General features: G+C 43.8%; 1 protein-coding gene across 2 annotated transcripts in view; it reads left to right on the forward strand.

Moving 5' to 3' along the window:
- The window catches only part of DNAJC17 (DnaJ heat shock protein family (Hsp40) member C17), a 130,714-nt gene that overhangs the window by 63,167 nt on the left and 49,094 nt on the right, over nucleotides 1-18,453 (forward strand). For both annotated transcript variants that reach the window (XM_033951593.1, XM_033951592.1), the window contains exons 7-8: nucleotides 12,717-12,766; nucleotides 14,338-14,415. In XM_033951593.1, coding sequence (XP_033807484.1) covers nucleotides 12,717-12,766; nucleotides 14,338-14,415 — 128 coding nt within the window. The remainder of the gene's footprint in view (nucleotides 1-12,716; nucleotides 12,767-14,337; nucleotides 14,416-18,453) is intronic.

The raw sequence follows: 18,453 nt of genomic DNA on the forward strand, positions 1-18,453 counted from the left end.
GCTGCGCTCTATGAAGCTTGGTAAGTCACCTGGGTTGGACGGTTTTACCGTTCGGTACTACAAACGTTTTCAAGATCTGCTGCTGCCCCCTTTGTTGCGTTTTCTTAACTCTTTACAAGGGAATAGTGCCCTCCCCTACTTCATGCGCTTGGCGGGCGTGACAGTGCTGGCTAAGGAGGGGAAGGATCCCCTCCAATGTGCTTCCTACAGGCCGATATCCCTGTTGGGGGTTGATACTAAGATCTTCACGCGAATTTTGGCGGACCGATTGATGAGTTGGATCCCTCGGCTGATCCATCCAGATCAGTCGGGATTTGTGGTAGGCAGACAGGTGGGTGATAATACTCGTAGGGTCTATAACTTGTATGACCGGGCCGGGGGGGGGGGGGTGAGAGAAACGGTGTTTTTGTCTATCGATGCTGAGAAGGCGTTCGATAGGGTAGCTTGGCCTTTTTTATTTCAGGTCTGTGGGTCTGGGTCCACGAATGCGGGACTGGATTCGGGTCCTATATAGTGGACCTCTGAGTTGCATCAAGGTGAATGGTGGTTATTCGGAGACTTTCTCTCTGGCAAGGGGAACACATCAGGGGTGTCCCCTTTCCCCGCTCCTTTTCGCTTTGACGGTGGAACCCCTGGCGCAGCGTGTGCGGATGAATCCGGATATTAAGGGGGTCACGGTGCCGGGAGGGGATTTTAAGTTGGCTTTGTTTGCGGATGATATTTTGTTTACGGTGGAAGACCCTGCAACTTCCTTGCCGGCTATATTGCGGGAGTTGGATATTTATGGTGAGGTGTCGGGATTTCGGGTCAATGTTGGTAAATCGGAGCTCCTCAACATTAACTTGCCTGCTGACCGGGTTTCTTATCTCCGAGATCGGTATCCGTTTCGGTGGGTTCAACGTTCTCTGCGATATCTCGGGGTTTATTTTGGACCGCCGGGAGTGGAGTTATATGACCTCAACTTTCCTCCGCTCTTTCGTCGCATTCGCCAAGATTTGCTTAATTGGAAAGATCTGTATTTCTCTTGGTTGGGCCGGGTGGCCATTGTGAAGATGATGATTCTGCCTCGTTTGTTGTTCTTATTCCAGGTATTGCCTCTTTGGGTGGGCAGAAAAACATTAGAGGGGGTTCAAAGGCATATCTTTAATTTTATTTGGGCTGGTCGACGGCCAAGGGTGAGTAGGAAGGTCTTATGTATGGGGAGAGGAGACGGGGGGGTTGGGGGCCCCGGATGTGGTGAAATATTATCAGGCTGCTCAGCTGCGCGCCCTTTTAGAATGGCAGACACAGACGCCGAAACCGTGGGTGGAAATTGAGCAAAGGTTAAGTGAGGGGGTACCTTTGTTACATCGGCCGTGGGTGCCTGGTAGGGCGCGACTGGTAGGGGGGGTATCCTCGGTAGTGACTTCCTTGAGGGTATGGAATCAGACCAGAGCTTGTTTATTGGGGAGTAGGCGACATTCCTGGTATACTCCGTTGAGACACAACCCTGACTTTCCACCGGGAAGGGATGGGGGAGTGTTTGCAGACTGGGAGTCACGGGGCTTAGTTTGTGTGGGACAGTTGTGGGACCCGGTTTTGGGCGGTGTTAGACCCTTTACGGAACTCAGGGGCAAGTATGGGTTTGGGATAAGGGATTTGTTCCCCTACCTGCAGGTTCTCCATTATATCAGGGCCTCGGGTCTTCTGGGAGACTTGAGGGGTGGTAAGATGCCCTTTGAGCTGCTATTGGGTCCAGTGCTTCGGAAGGGAGCTCTCTCTGCAGTATATAGGTGCCTTAATTGTCGGGGGGCTCCCCTTCCCTACATGAGGGCTTGGGAAGATGATTGTGGTTCAGCTATTTCCTGGGACACTTGGGGTGACATATGGTCGGAGATCTCCTCGGCAGGTATAGCTGCTTTGCTAATCGAGAATGGTTACAAGGTCCTCTTTCGGTGGTACTATACCCCTCAGGTTGTGGCTCGTTGGCAGGGAGGTGCGAGTGACCTATGTTGGAGGGGCTGTGGGGAAGTGGGTACATACTTTCATATGTGGTGGCAGTGTGGGCAGGTGTGTGGATTCTGGACTGAGGTTTTTGTTCGGGTGTCCCGGATCTTAGACGTCCAGATACCGGCTGATTGGCGACACGCCTGTTGTTTTGGCATCAATTGGATTTGGCTTGGGGTGACTCTTTATTTTGTAAGTTGGCATTCATTGCTGCTAGATTGGCCATTGCCTCTCTGTGGAATCAGGCGCTCCCTCCCACGTGGGCCCTGGTGGAGCAACGCTTACTTAATTGGCAGAACCTTTATCACTTAACAGCTTTGCGTCATGGTAAATTACATGGCTATGCTCATATTTGGCGTAGTTTTCGGGCTTCTGTGGGGGTTTGTGGTAGGGGTGGCTAGGGGCTCTGGGTTTGTTTTGGAGTAGGACTGGATGGGCGATACTTGGGGGGATCCCATAACCATATTCCTTTTCACGTTTTGGTTTCTGTTTGGAATAGATTGTTTCTCAACCTTATTGAGAGATGTTGGTATTGTGCTCTGTCCCTAGGGGGGTGGGTGGGGGGGTATGGGCTGTGATTTGGTGGGTATTTTTGATTGCTCTTATTAGTCTGTGGGAATTGCACATGTTTCTGTTGTTATTTTCGAGCGAGGTATTTTGCTCTATATATCTTTGTTCCTGCGTTTCCTGTGAAATTGTACTGTTTGGAGTGTATTTCAATAAAAGCCTTTCATTGAAAAAAAAAGATATTAAGAAGTTCTTTATGAATAGTTTGAATATTTTCTAATCTGCTAAGGAGTAGTTGATAATTGCAGGAGTAGTTCGGAACATGTTTAGTTGTGTTATATTGGTTTTATGTATTTTTTGAAGAGTAGGGTTTTTGTTTCTTTTTTGAAGGTTTTGTAGTCTGTGGTCGAAGTCAGCAGATTGGTGAGTTGTCGGTCCAGTTTCGCTGCTCTGGTGGCCAGTAGGTTATCATACATTTTTCTTCGTTTGACATTTTTGGTTGGCGGGTGTGTGAATTTTGTGTGGGTTCTCCTGTGTCTGGTTGAGGTGGATTTAGTTAATTGTTCCAGTAGGTAGGGCTGTCTCTGTTTATAGCTTTAAATAGTAGGCAGTGGAATCTGAAGTGTACTCTGGCTTGAATTGGGAGCCAGTGTGAGTCGTGGTATGCTTCTGTGATGTGGTTATATTTTTTCAATCAATAGATAAGTCTTAGGGCTGTGTTTTGTATTGTTTGAAGTTGTTTTATTGTGGTTTCTGGGCAGGGGAGATATAGTATGTTGCAGTAGTCTATTAGGCCTAGGATTAGTGATTGAACCACTAGTTGGAATTGTTTTCTTTCGAAGAATTTTCAGACTTGTCTTAGGTTTCTCATGGTTACGAATGATGTTTTTATTATTTTGTTGATTTGTGGTTGCATGGTACAGCCTCTTGTCTATCAATACTCCAAGGAGTTTTAGCATGGGTTGAATGGGGTATGAGATCAAATTTATTACTAGGTTAGTCAAGGTTGGGGTTTTGCTGTTTTCTAGGAGGATGAAGTTTGTTTTGTGTTCTTTCATCCATGTTGCTACTGTTTCAAGTGTTCTGTGTATTGTGCCTATCATGGAGGGCTCAAGTTGGTCAAATGGGAGGAGTATGGTGATGTCATCTGCGTAGTTGTAGGAGGTAATGCCTAGTTTGTCTAGGTAGGAGCTTAGGGAGGCAATGTATAGGTTGTAGAGTGTGGGGGATAGGGGTGATCCTAGGGGAACTCCACATGGGTTGGACCATGGTTCTGATTTTTCTTTGTTTTGACTCTAAGTTCTGGATTGTAGGAATCCTTTAAACCATGTTAGTACCTTTCCTGTAATTCCTATTGAGTCTAGAGTTTGTAAGAGGATGTCATGGTCTACTAGATCAAAGGCTGCAGAAAGGTCTAATTGTATGATCAGCATTTTCTTGCCTGTGCTGAGGTGTTGTCTCGCGATGTCCATGAGTGTTCCTAGCAGGGTCTCAGTGCTGTAGTTGGTTCTGAAGCCAGACTGTGTGGGGTGGAGTAAGTTGTGGTTTTCTTTCTCGCATTCAAAGTTCATTTTTCTGAGGCTTCAGTGCCCTGATACCCCATTCTTGGGGATTTTCTGCCTGAGAAAGTACACAGGTTCAAGCCTTCGAGGGCCAGTCTTTTGTGTATCTTCTGGGCTCAGGGTCCATTCCCCTAGGAGCTGGCTTGTCATCTGAGTTTCTCAGTGGCTTGAGCCCAGGCTGTGAGCATCCTGTGTAAGAACCCTCGAGGTATCAGAGTGCTGGCTGCATATTTACCTGAACTCATCACACTTTGAGGTCCCTACGGGTGGAGGTAGGTGTCCATCCAGCTGCCAACGTAAAGATTCCTTGATTTTGGAGAGTCACAGGAAGTATATGAGGCAGAAAGTCCTTTCCACCTTTTCAGCTGTATTGAAAAAGCTGCATACAGCAGAGACCTGTGAGTACAACCTCATTGATTCCTATGGAAAAATTGGGGTGGGTCAAAAAATCCCAAATTTGAGGGTTTCTGGGGTTAGGATTCAGGTCTCCCACCTCCAAAACCTTTTTTTTCTGTGTGTTTGAACTTTTCAAAAGTCTCCAAGAGCTGTTTTTGGTGCGAATTTTTTTTTTGTCAGTAGCCATCTTGGATTTCAATCAATCTTTTTTTCAAAAGCCTCTATCTGCCTCAAAACCCTCAATTTTGCTTCCAATCAACTTGGATGGACTCTTCAGGGGGGTGAGGACGCAAATTCATGTAAAATTTGTGCCATGTTTCTGGCAGAAGAGCATCTGTGTGCCATGTGCCGTAGCACTTGCAAGGGAGGGCTGGGAACCTTGTGCTAAGCCTCGTCCTCCAGGGCTGGTAAATCGCTATGGGTCTGTGACATGGGTAGAAAATACTGCCTGGGACTCTTTTCTCATGATAATACAAAGCGGAGCCCAGCCAGAGGACTTGCAAGCTTCATTTACTTCCCCTGCACCAGGCTTCTCCCTGGAATTTGTAAATCTCATGTGGAGAGCCTTTCTGACACTTCCAGGACAGGTGATGCAGCCTACAGGTGCTCAGCCATTCACCCAGGGAACATAATCTCCTCCGGTGTCTGCTTCTTGAATAAACAAGCCAGCCCGTGGCTCTAATGACCTTTCTGATCACGATGGAATGTCAGGTTTCATGCCACTTTTGTCCCAGGATTCTATCTCAGTCCTGGATGACTCCAGTTCCCTGTTTGGGCCCGGCAGCCGAGATGCCTCCCTAGCTCCTGACCAGGGGGGCAGTCCTCATATTTGCCGCCTTTTCAGGTTGGTCTCTGTCCACCATTTTATTTCTGATGCAGTTTCAGAACTGAAGCTGGAAGCATAGCCCTCCTCTTCCCAATGCACAGTCATGAGTGGTTTTAACGACCAGACCACTTTCTCTCTGGCACATCTGGCCATTACTGCCCTGGTCACAGAACAGTGGGAGACCCCAGAGGGGTCATTGCGTGTAGCTAAGGCCATGAAGGTGGATTTGGCACTTGCTTAGGTCACCAAGCGTACTGTTCTGAGCAAAGGCAGTGTTATGCCAAAGGATGTTTAGGACCGCAGGGTGGACATGAATCTTAAACATATGACTCCTAAACAGATCTTAAATATAGTAAGATTTCTTTGATAATTCTAACTGCCTCCCTTTCCCATTGTGCTCTCCCTTTTTTGTATTCTTTTCTTGAAATTTGTAGTTCTCCCACCTTTCCTACCTGTTTCTGTTAGTCAAATGTTTGTTCAGTGGAAATCTGTCAAATTATGTCTCCCTCCTTTTAATATAACTTGTAAAACACTTAGAAATCTTGATTTGCATTTAATCAAAATTTTAATAAACTTGAAGCTCTTACTCTGGATATCAAGGCTTCTGCTGCTTCTTTTGTACAGCAAGGGGTAGATTATGTGGCGGATGCTTTCTAAGACCCTATCAGGGTCATGAGCAAGGTGTCAGCTTATGCAGTCTCCGCTTACAGAATGCTCTAGCTTCACCAGTGGATGTGCGACTCGGCATCCAAGGCTACCTTGAGCAGACTGCCCTTTAAGGGACACATGCTTTTTGTAAGGGTCTTGAGACCTTATGGCCAATGTGGCAGATCACCGCACTAAGTCCCTGCCAGAGAATAGGCCTCGCTAACCTCCTGGCAGGAGTAGACGTACTTTTCGTCCCTCCTGCCGATCTCAACAATACTACCCAGATCGCTCTGCTCAGAGATCCCTCCAAGGTTGGCAACAGCATTTCAGCAGCTTAAGGTACCAACAGACTGCTGGATCTCTCCTCAACCCACCTTCCAAAAAAGACCCAATGACGCCAGGCTGCCAGCCATTCCTGCATATTGGGGAGGCAGATGTCGGTGTTTTGGGAGGAGTGAGAGAAAATTTCCTTGGAACAGTGGGTGCTGGATATTATCTGAGAGGATCAGAAGATCGAGTTTTATCTCCCTTCCACGGATTTGTTCCTTGACTGTCCTGCCAGGCGGCCAGAAAAGGAGATCAAGGTTCGAGCCACTCTCCAGAGATTTATGGACATTCGGGCCATAGAACCTATCCCCAACTGCGACTTGGTGTCAGGCAAATACTCCAGATACTTTATTGTGCCAAAGAAAGGCACAGAAGACTGGATGCTCATTTTGGATCTCAAGGCAGTAAATGCATTTTTTGAAGGTTCCTCGTTTCCACATGGAGACGGCCCATTCGGTCATTGCAGCAGTGGCTCCTGGAGAATTTCTAGCCTCTCTGGACCTCACTGAAGCATATCTGCACATTCCCATCTTTCTGGACCACAGAAGTTATCTGCAGTTCCATGTACTTCAGCAGCTTTTCCAGTTCGCAGTTCTCTCATTCAGCCTGCCCCCTACACATTCACCAAAGTTATAGTGGTGGTTGCAACTCATCTCCATACATGGGGATTCAAGTTCACCCCTATCTTGATGACTGGCTAATCAGAGCCCTGACCAGACAGGTGTGTGAGCTGGACAGGGCTCAAGCATTTGGGCTGGATTGTCAACTTCAGGAATAACCATCTGGACCCAACTCAGAGTCTGGAGTACCTGGGCATTCTCTTCGACATAGCTTGCGGCTGAATGTTTCTTTCTGAACTAGGCAAACAGAAGCTCCGGAGACAAATTCTCTCTCTCTCTCTCTCTTGGAAATGCAGACTCCAACTGCTTGGCATTACTTCCAGGTGCTGAACTCCATGGCAGCCACGCTAGAGGTTGTCCTCTGGGCCAGGGCTCATATATGACCTTCAAGACTCCCTTCTGTCCCAGTGGTCTCTGCAGAGACATGCTCTTCAGCTGCAGCTCCCTTGGACAGGGGCTGCGAGGGTCATCCTAAGCTGGTGTCTTCAGGATGTGTCTTTTGTCAAAAGGCATGCCTCTTCAGATCTCAGATTGGCTAACTCTCACAACCGATGGCAGCCTCTTCGACTGGGAAGTTCATTGCGGGGACTGCTGGGTTTAGGGCCAGTGGACTCCCCATCAGAGGAGCTCTGAGCCATTCAGCTTGTCTTAAAGGTTCTGGAAGACATCCTGAAGAGAGAGGCTGTAAGAGTGTTCTCCAAGAACGCCACAGTGGTAGCATATGTGAACAGGCAGGGGAACACATGGAGTATCCCCTTGCGATTGGAAGCCCAGATACTCTTCCGGTGGGCGGAAGCCAAGCTCTTTCCGCTGCCCACATGGCTGGAGTGGAAAATGTTCAGGCTGACTTTCTAGGTCAACAGTTCCTAGACCCGAGGAAATAGTTGCTCTCGCACAGGGCATTTGATCTAATTGTGAGGTGCTAGGGCAGACCAGTGATGGATTTGATAGCGTCGGACAAGAACACAAAGAAAGAAGAGCAGAACTAGTAAGCTCAGGGTTGGACACATTGTTCGAGCCCTGGTTGCATGTCGGTATCCTCCTTGGCCTATGGTGGATTGGGTCATCCGCTGTATCGCAACTGGTGGCTCCAGATTGGCCTCACCGACCTTGGTATGCAGACCTTGTACTTCTTCAGTAGGACAAAGGTCTCAGGCTGCCACTTCATTGTTAGTCTTCTCAGTCAAGGGCCAGTTCCCATGGAGAATCCACAGCGCTTTGGTTTTACAGCATGGCTTTTGAGCGCTAGTTTGCAATGGCTATACCGACGTGGTCATTGCCATGCTGATTCGGGCTAAGAAGCCCTCTACTCTGGTGACTTACACAAAGGCCTGGCAGGCTGGTTGTGGTTTCCCTCAAGGGGCAAATGGCCGATCTTTCTTGAATCCTGATAAAAGATCACAGGTCTTTGCTGACAGCTCATCCTGATGGGGGGAGAATGTGACGCATTTGTTAAAGCTGCTCCTTGTGACCCTGGGCAAGTCACCTAATCCTCCTATTGCCCAAATGCTTTAGATAGATTGTGAGCACATCAGGACAGACAAGGAAAAATGTTTGAGTACCTGAATAAATTCATATAAACCGTTCTGAGCTCCCCTGGAATAACGGTATAGAAAACTGAATAAATAAATAAAATGTGACTAGATTCCTTCAGGGAGCTCTTTAGTTGAGGCCTCCACTGCAGTGTCACCTTTCCAACCTAGAACCTTGATGTTGTTCTGAAAGGCCTCGCTAAAGCTCCATATGAGCCCCTCAAGGACACTTCCTTTTTGGACCTCACAGTTAAGACTATGTTCCTAGTGGCAATTGTTTCGGTATAGTGAGTCTCGGAACTGCAGGCACTTTCCTTTAGAGAGCCTTTCCTCAGAATCACAGATGAAGGTGTTATTCTTTGTGCTATGCCCTCCTTTCTAAAGGTGATATCAGATTTCCACATCAACCAAGAAGTTCATCTGCCTACTTTTCATTCCTCAAACGGGATAGAGTGTTGAAGAAGCTGGACGTCTGTAAGGTTTTGCTCCAGTACTTGGAAAGGACAAATGGCTGTTGCCTTTCTGACCATCTGTTCGTGCTTACCAGCCACTTCCGACTTGGCAAGCTGGCGTATAAGGCCTCTATTGCTCGATGGATTTGCATTGCCATCTCTTTGACATATGTTGCCTGCAGTAAACATGGGGTAACACAGGAGAGTCAAATCCACAATCTCAAAACACAGACGCGAAGGAGTGGAAAAGTCCAAAGAAGACTGGTGAACTCAAAATGTTTCACAAACACCCTTTATTTCTTTAATACAACATTCAATGATTCGACATGTACATGTTTCGGCCTGAATGGTCTGCCTCAGGAGTCTCACAAGTCTGTGTTAGTCAAAAAATTCATATCCGATGACCCATTCAATCTTGTATAGATTCCACTGTAAAAAAAAAAGCCACCGTTCACATGTTTGATAGACGGTATATCAAAAATAAAGAAACTTGAATCGTATCTCTCCTCTCCTGCCTCTCTTCCATAGGGCTAGATTCACTAAGGACACCGATTGTGTCCCAATCACTTTGTGACCCGATTTTCTTCTGACCTGATTCACTTACCTCGTGGCTGATCATCCTTCGATCTGATCTGCGCATGCAAATGAGGGTAAACGGCATGTAAAGTAGGCAGGCAGAGATTCACTAACAAAACACTGGAACACCTATTGAGCTGGCTGATCAAGAAACAAGCGACTGCTGGGGACCAGTCGCTCACGTCCTTTCTGACTACATCTCCTGCTCTCTGCTCCAACTTGCCACCCTGCTTCTGCCCTGACTCGCTCTCCTGCTCTGTGCTCTGACTCTCTGCCCTGCTTCTGCCCCAATTGCCGCCCTGCTTCTGCCTCGACTCTCCTTGCCTTCCCCGCAGTGTGAGCCCGTGGTTTTAACCCGCGGGTTTAAAGCAAATTAAAACCATGGGCTTGCGAAAAAGTAAAAAACAAAAGTGAAAAGTTTTGGGGTTTTTTTACAGCTCTGCCAGGCACTGAGAGCCAGTGCATGTGCAGACCATCTACAGATGGTCTGCACATGCATCGGGATCGCTAGAGAGCGACCCGTGCGAACGGTTGGGGGCGTGATTCCGATTGCCTTCATTTGCATGAGGGCACTTTGTGAATCAGCCCCCCCGGCCATGGATCGGATCGCTCACAGATCGGATCTGATCCATGGCCTTAGTGAATCTAGCCCAAAGTATATATTGAGATCTTTGTCTTTCCCCATATGCTTTATTACAAAGACCACTGACCATTTTAGTAGCCTTCCTCTGGACTGTTTATATTGTTTGAAGGTGTAGTTTAAAATATATGCTGATAGTCCTTTGAGTTAAACCTTATTGTTTTGCTTGGACTGCAGCTGTTCTTTGATGCCTCCAAGAAGCTGCTGCCTAAGGTATGCAGACCTTGTACTTCTTCAGCAGGACGAAGGTCTCAGGCTGCCTCTTCATTGTTACAGCTTGGGCCCTGTCTTCAAGGAATTAAGCCTACATCCTCCATACTGCAGTTAGCCACACTATCACTGAGCTATTGAAGCGGCCACTTTACAACATTCAGCAGAATTTTCATGCAATGTTTTTATTTAATCTGGTGGAAAGTGAAATACGAGGTCTGATAATTAAGTTTACAAGCTCATCCTAGAAAAAGTGCTACATATTTTATTGCTGAATATCACTACGGTCACCTTTGAAGTACAGTATTTCCCTTGGGAAGCTATGCACTGACACCAGCGCCTAGTCAACCCTTCAAAGCAATTTTGGAACTCTTTCTGGAATGCCCATCAGAGCTGTCGTCATATTACCCTTGATGTCCTGAATGTTATCAAAATGTCTTCCTTTCAATATTTCCTTTATTTTTGGGTAAAGAAAAAAGTCATTAGGGCCAGATCAGGTGAGTAGGGAGGGTGTTCCAATGCAGTTATTTGTTTTCTGGCTGAAAACTCCCTCACAGACAGTGCTATGTGAATTGATGCATTGTCGTGATGCAAGAGCCTTGAGTTGTTGGCCAAAAGTTCAGTTCGTTTTCGTCTTAACTTTTTCACGCAGCCTTTTCAGCACTTCCAAATAGTAAACTTGTTTAACTGTTTGTCCATTTGGTACAAATTCATAATGAGCAATCCCTCTGATACCAAAAAATATTGGCAACGTTGTTTTGACTATTGTTTGGTGCATATAAGTCTCTGTGAAGGAACTACTCGGATGACTTTCAATTGTCTGTTTTGTTCTTGACTGGGTTGTAGTGTTGTGTTTTAAAAGCACTTTTAATAAAATAAAAAATAAATGTGGGGAAAAAAAAGGCAGTTTGACCTCTCACATCTTGACTAGCACTTGCAATGCCTGTCATAATAAATTACGAATATTAGGGCTCTTGCATAACATTTCACTGACTGGCATATTGCTAATTAGATGCTGCACAATTTTAGAAAACATGCGTTTAGAATCTCTTTCCTGATGCAGTCATTTTTTCCCTTGGTAGAATTTAAAATAAACTCTCAAAAGCAACTCAGAAACCTTATGGTTTTCAGAATCGCTCCTTGGAGCTCACCAACCAAGTAACTTGGTTTACAAGTGTTTTGCAAGACAAGCAAAACATTTTATTAAATTTTAACTTGATATACAAGCAATGTCTTCTCTCTCTGACTCTGCAGGAGTGTAGTGACTGTTCTAAATAAGTGAGGTCTTGCAATACAAGTACGTATAGTATTTTGTATTAAAGTTTTGGGGTTATGGAACGAATCATCTGAGTTTCCATTATTTCCTATGGAGAAATTTGCTTTGATATGCGAGTGCTTTGGATTACAAGCATGCTTCTGGAATAAATTTTGCTCGCAAACCAAGGTTTTACTGTACTACTATTTATCATTTCTATAGCGGTGAAAGGCATACTCATAAAATAAACAGTCCCTGCTCAGAAGAAGAATCTAGTTTGCAAGCTTATTCAACCCTCACTCTTAGACAAATTTTAGCTAAACATATTATGAATATTCTTTAGGTACATCCTGAAAACCAAATCTTTTGAGGGCTGGCTGGATTGCAAATTAAAAACTACTATTTCTTTGGATTATGGTTTGGGGTTCTACACTACTATAAAATTGGAGATTCCACATCTATCTGTATAAACGTGATAAAGCACTGATGATATGTAGTATTCCGTTTTGATTAGTTATTGCTTCTAAGAATATGTTTTGAAATGTTTGAATCCCAATAAAAATTGTTTGAAACTACACTGTCACACAAAAGTCCACAGTGTAAAGCTGTTTATCAACCTTTCTGAAACTTGCTGTCTTCCATTATACTAGTCAAAGCAGCCTATTATCCCAGTGAGTCTCAAACCAGGAAAGCCTTCGAGAGTGCATTCATTAACTCGGTTACTAGACTGAGAACCAAAGCCCATGCCCTGTTCTGTGCAGATTAAAATCCGTGATACAAATCAGAATCGTATTGAACCCCAAGCTTTCAGTATGTAGAACAACATGACCACCCACCCCCGTGAATTCCAGAGCTTTTGAATAGTGTTGTGTCTTTATTCCTCTCACCCAGGATCCCTTCCTAGATAGACATGACTATTTTCATTTTGATATAATACAGCACTTTAATACAATACAATTGAGCAGAGTGATGTATCTGAAATTTCCATGTGTCATATGGCTTCTTGAGCTTTCTCCCAACTTCTTGACATACGTAAGCCTACAGAGGAATTTGCACTGAAAAAAATATAAAGGAGGGCTTATTTATTACGCTTCACTTTCGTAAAGGTAGTTTTTGTACAGCTTCACACAAATTTATGTTAATTTTTCCAATTCTGATTTATTCACTTTCTTCTCACAGGTAAATCTGAAGGGAAAAACGATGACAGCGTAGTGACTGCCAAATTGAAAGTAAGGGAGACACTTCTGACATCTAATGGAGTTTCTGAACTAGGCTTGCAAAGGCAGCCTTGGTGTGTGCTGCTTGGGAGGAGGGAAGAGATAAAGGGAGGGGAAGGGGGGAGAAGGACAGAAAGAGAAGATATGCACAAATAAAAAGCCCATAACAAATCTTTGCCCCTTCTCTGTAATTATGTTAATTCAAGATGTGTGAGACAAAATTGTTTCACACTTTTCAGAATATTTTAACCAACATTTTTTTAGGGAAGGAAGGCTTACCAGATCACTACATGTGCATGACTCCCTAACTTGTGTTGGTATCCTAGCCACACCAGATTTTCAGGACATATCAGAGGAGGGATGAGGACTCAACAATCTGACAATGAGCACATCTTATAAAATAGAAGCTTTTTATCTCCAAGTGAAACTTCTTTGTAAATAGAAAAGCATAATGCAAGATGTGCATTAGCCTTCTCTGTTCCATTCTTGATGTTTTGAGCTAGCACAGTTGGTAATACAGAGACCTAGCTCACCTGTTATATACCATTTTCTTGTGTGTTACCTGTTATATTCCATTGTGTATGTGTTTTGTGAAAGAGAGCATCCCAGATTGCACAGTACTTTTTTGCTCTATAAAAACTTAAAAGCTGAACTGTCCTACTATAATGAAAAAGTTTTCTATCCCGTTCTCCCCAAAGAGCTTAGAACAGGTTAACATACATAATATACAGTTAACAGGTTACAATTTACCATAGTTACAGTACAAGTTTTATGTTATTTGTCAAGTATATATCTCAATTATTTGTCAAGTATGTAACAAAATTTGTCATTTTACACTAGATGTGGGGCATCGCTCCTCTCTTACTGAGGTCCTTCTACCTCTCTCCTCTTTAAAAAGCAAGATTACCCCTCAACAGTGTTCACTCTCCTTTAGGAAATCATCTGCTTTATTGCGTACTGAAACATGATCTACCCCTTTCTGGCTTCCCTCACCTAGCGTGCTCCATTTTATTTTATTTTTCAGGACATGCTGCTTCAAGTGGTGCTTTACTCCCAGTGTATGCTAGAACTTGCAGTTTGTGCTTTCTACAGGGAATCAGGAATTGTAAGTCCAGGCCTACACTGGGGTGCAACCAGGACTGAGATCCATCCAGCTTGCAAAAAAAATAAAGCCACCTGCTCATCTCATTCAGAATTCCTTCACTGTACATTGAGAACCCGGTGTACAGTTTGTTTTGGGATGGAGCAAAAATATGTCATACTATCCTTATGGGAAGGAAGAAGATGTGAATTTGTCAGTTACATACTTTTATATTATATACTATCTATGACACTGTTGGCTTCTTTTTTAATAAGGTTTGATACTGGGATAATGCTATTTTGTTCCAGTTTTACAATACAAGGATAATATCCCAGAAATGTTACTTTGAGAAGATAATACAAATGTTTTCTGTCAGAGCTGCTGCTTTGAAGACATTAGATGTGTCCATACTTGAGGGTTATATTCTGCATACTGGCTGCATGTAGCTCAATGAGGTTGTTTAGTGTTGATAAATCTAATGTAGGGCTTTTTTTCTTTCTAGCTGAAATGGAAGTGCAAAAAGCATGATGAGACAAAAGGCGGCTACTCCAAGGATGTTCTCTTGAGACTTCTGCAGAAGGTTCTGTTGTGAGAAGTTCATTCTTCTATTTACTCCTATCCTGTTAACACTGTAAGAAAAGAAGCAGATTTGAACTGGAGTTTAGAAGCAAAGAAATTCTTTTCTATTTGTTTTTACCTAATAATGTGTGTAGTCCAATAACAGTCCTATAATAAAGCATAAAGATGTAAAGTAGAACTCATCAAGATTTTGATCTAACTATATAAATAATATGCTCTGTTAAAACACGTACATTATAGACTCAATAATGCAGATGTTGGGGGTTCAAGATATGTGATAACATTATAAGTGAATTCACATTATCCGAGGACAAGCAGGCAATGTATTCTCATGTGTGGATTACATTGTCCATGGAGCCTGGTACAGACAGTGCAAAAGCATACTGTCACTCTTAAAAGGAAAAAGAACTGAAGCTGCCTGTACTGCGCATGCGCAAATGCCTTCCCACCTGCTGCCAGCTCGTAAGACCACAGAGCGGAGAAGACACTCTTAGAGTTCCTCTAAGGGTACCTTTTTTACATGCATATTTTATGCATTCTTTTTGTGCCTTCCCATCTTTTAGTCATAATTTTTCATTTTCGTATCTCTTTCATTTAATGACCAACATTTTTGATTTTTGACTAACTTTTAATTTTGGGCCTACTGGCATTTTTTCAACTTGTTCCAAAGCAGGGAGCATCACCCCTTTTGGGTTATCTTTTATTCAACTTCTCCCTAACCATTAAGGGCTCCTTTTACGAAGCCGCGTTAACAGGTTTAATGCACGTGACTTTTCATCATGCACTACCGTAACTCCCGCGCTGGCTGAAAAACTACCACCTGCTCAAGAGGAGGCGGTAGCAGCTAGCGCGTCCAGCGGTTGAGCGTGCACTATTACACGCGTTAAACCGCTAACGCGCCTTCGTAAAAGGAGCCCTAAGTCTTTTTATTTATTTATAAGAAATTTAACAAGTATAATGCTTGTTAGAGAAAAATGAAAAGAAAAATAGAAATCATAATACAATTAAGAAGTAATTCTACATTTTCTTCTTAGACCACAAAAATATGAGAGAGGTCAGCCCAAAAACTAACTAAAAAGTTAATTGAAAATACAAGTCAATATATTAGGCTTAATGAGACAACGCCTCCTAATTTATTAACATCCATTATCCAATAGAGATTTTCTTCAAATCTAGAAAAGCTTTCAACTGGTCTGGGACATAAAAAATATATTTTACCCCAGCAAAACAAACAAAACATATACAAGGATTTGCAAGCTGAAAAGTGGCCCCTAAATTCCTTGTCTCAGGGCAAGAAATGCCTTTCTCTTTTCCTGCGTTTCTTTGGTCAGATCCAAACCCTCTGTCCAAAAAATGGAGTCTGAGCATTTTGAAGTAAAATTTCATTATCACATTGAGCACATTGAGGGCTAATAAAGTAGCTCTTTCCTCAATTACTATTACTGACTCTTCTAGTCAACAGGGGTTACATCAGGTGGTTTAGGAAAATTCAAAATACGTAAATTGTCTCCTACTATAATTCTCAAATTGTGCCAATCTTCTATGTACTGAGATCTTATTTTTAATTAAGGTAGTTGTTAACCTTCTTTAGAGAGGATATTTCTTCATTAACACAGGCAAATTGATAAAGATTTTATCTCTTAATATCTTCAGCATTTTTAGTAGGAGAGTCCATGTTACATAATAAAGCTGTTATTTCTTCTGCAGATTTTAATACAGTCCCAACCAGTCTTTGTAGCATTTTCCAGATATCTTCTAGGGTTACCTCCGGGGGAGGGGGCTTAAAACTGACCATGCCTCCCCACTCCTTGCCAAACTTCATTGGCTCCCAATAATCTCCAGAATCCATTTCAAATGTTCCTGCCTGGCTTTCAAGATCATTCACGGAATCCTGCCTCCTCTTATCCCACTGTCTTTCAACTCCTCCAGTCCCGACTCCTCCAGAACTGCCCAAAGGCTTAAACTAGCCTTCCCCTCTCCACGCGGCATCCACTATTCAGGCAAACTGGGAAAATCCCTTCTCTTCAAAATCACAGGTCTTTGGAACGACCTCACCACCCCGCTGCAGAACCTGAGCTCCCTTCAGTTATTCCGCAAACAACTGAAAACCTGGCTTTTCAGCAAATTGTAGCTCTATCCTTCCCCCCTTTCTCTCCCCCCTTCTACACATAAGTTCATGTAATCCTTTTTCTTCTTCTCTACCCACTATTTTAAGTTCTTGTAAACCATGTCGAGCTCCATTCTCATGGATATGATGCGGTATATAAACTTAAGGTTTAGATTAGATTAGATTAGATTAGTATCTTCTTTTCAACAGCGGCTCCCTCTAGAGACTTTTGCCCCTCAACAGGGAGAACCATTACAACCACTTAACAATCAGTCAATGAGACCGCAGGACACAGAGGAACAAATGGATCCGAGGGCGATAAAGATATTTCTGGCTCAAGTGTAGCAGTCACCTCTTGAACTGCCGACACAGCATGGTCCCGCTCCCGATAACTGAAGGAGTTCTGGAGGTGAAGCTCAGTATGCTCTGTTGCAAAGGCGAAGAAGAGTCCTTCGGTGAGGGTCTGACCTGGGACAACACCTTTGCATTTGGTATGCGGTATTATTCAAATTAGAAGAAGGGAAAAAGGTAAACGAGCCCTGAGTACTGCCATATTCACGCTGCCATCTTGGCTCCTCCTCCAAATTTCTCACCATTAAGTCTTTTGACCTCATGTTGGCAATTTTTCCATCCATGTCCAAGGTTTTAAGTGGTTTCAAATGATGCACTCGGTGTCAAAGAACCATCTCATTTATAGATCCATACAACTGGTATATCCAGTGCCTAGGTCCTGAGCACTAGGACATTTCTTGCTTGCTCTGCTCTAAAATGCAGAAGAGGTCACTTAAAGCCAGAAAGTTGAGATACAAAAAAATTTTCGGGTCAACTTCAGGGACATCGATAATGCCTGAAAATTCATTCGCTGACGCACAGTGTCTAACATCTGTTTCTCAGGTGCTGCCTATCTCAGGGGAATCTGGTAAAAAAAGCTAAAAAGCATAAACAAATTTCTTAGTCTAGGTCTATATCCACACAATCTGTCTTCCCCATCAAAGCAATCTAAGCACCAGCATACTGAGACTGAATCACCTATGAAGTGTGCCTTGAGTCACAATCGCTTCACACTCGGCACAGCCCATGGTACCTTTGCAAGTATCGGTACCGGCGCCATCACTGCATGATCAGTTCAGAGAACTTTTACAAAAGGAACTAGCTAGGCTGCTGAAGGTGCACACTGTGCAGATTCCTGCCTCAATATTCCTAGCCTCTGCTCAGTCTGAGCATCAAGCACTGACATTGATAGACAACATAGTTGCATGTCATGGACGTTCATTATCGATGCACAACATTGGCACACGTTGGATGTATCCAACCTCGATACAGGATGTCAAAGCACTTCAGACACATCCAGCCTCGATGCAGGATGTTGAAGCATATCACCTCTGTCCATCAGTGCAGGATGTTGAAGCATATCACCGGTGGACACTGACACATGATACAGATGCACATCATGTGCGTTCATCTTTGACGCACAATGTTGGTGCATGTCATAGGTGTTCATTATCACTGTTAAGGCATACATCCACATCGAGGGAATGGAGTTCATCATATCACTCTCTATGTTTCCCTATATGATCTCAATCTCCAAGACCTAGTGTCCAGAGATATGACTCGGATATATCTATCTGCTCTTCCAGTAGCAGTTCAGACTTGTCCGCGGATGGTATACTGCCCAATTCACCCCACAGATTGCCCTCAGAAATCTCCTCTTAATATCCAAGTAGCGCCACGCTAGTTGGACAACCTGTACAGAATCCAGTCCTGTCTTTGATAGACCACAATTACAACACTAATCTTTACTGGTAGAATCTGCCTTGAAAAACATTCAGTACCAGGACTTATGCCACTAATCTTCCAGGGAGAGAAGGTAGAACTCTAGATAAATTTGGTTACAAAATGTTCTAAGCAACCATGCTGGCAAACAGAATTTGA

The sequence above is a fragment of the Geotrypetes seraphini genome, chromosome 7 (assembly GCF_902459505.1).
Source record: "Geotrypetes seraphini chromosome 7, aGeoSer1.1, whole genome shotgun sequence".
NCBI classification, from domain to species: Eukaryota; Metazoa; Chordata; class Amphibia; order Gymnophiona; family Dermophiidae; genus Geotrypetes; species Geotrypetes seraphini.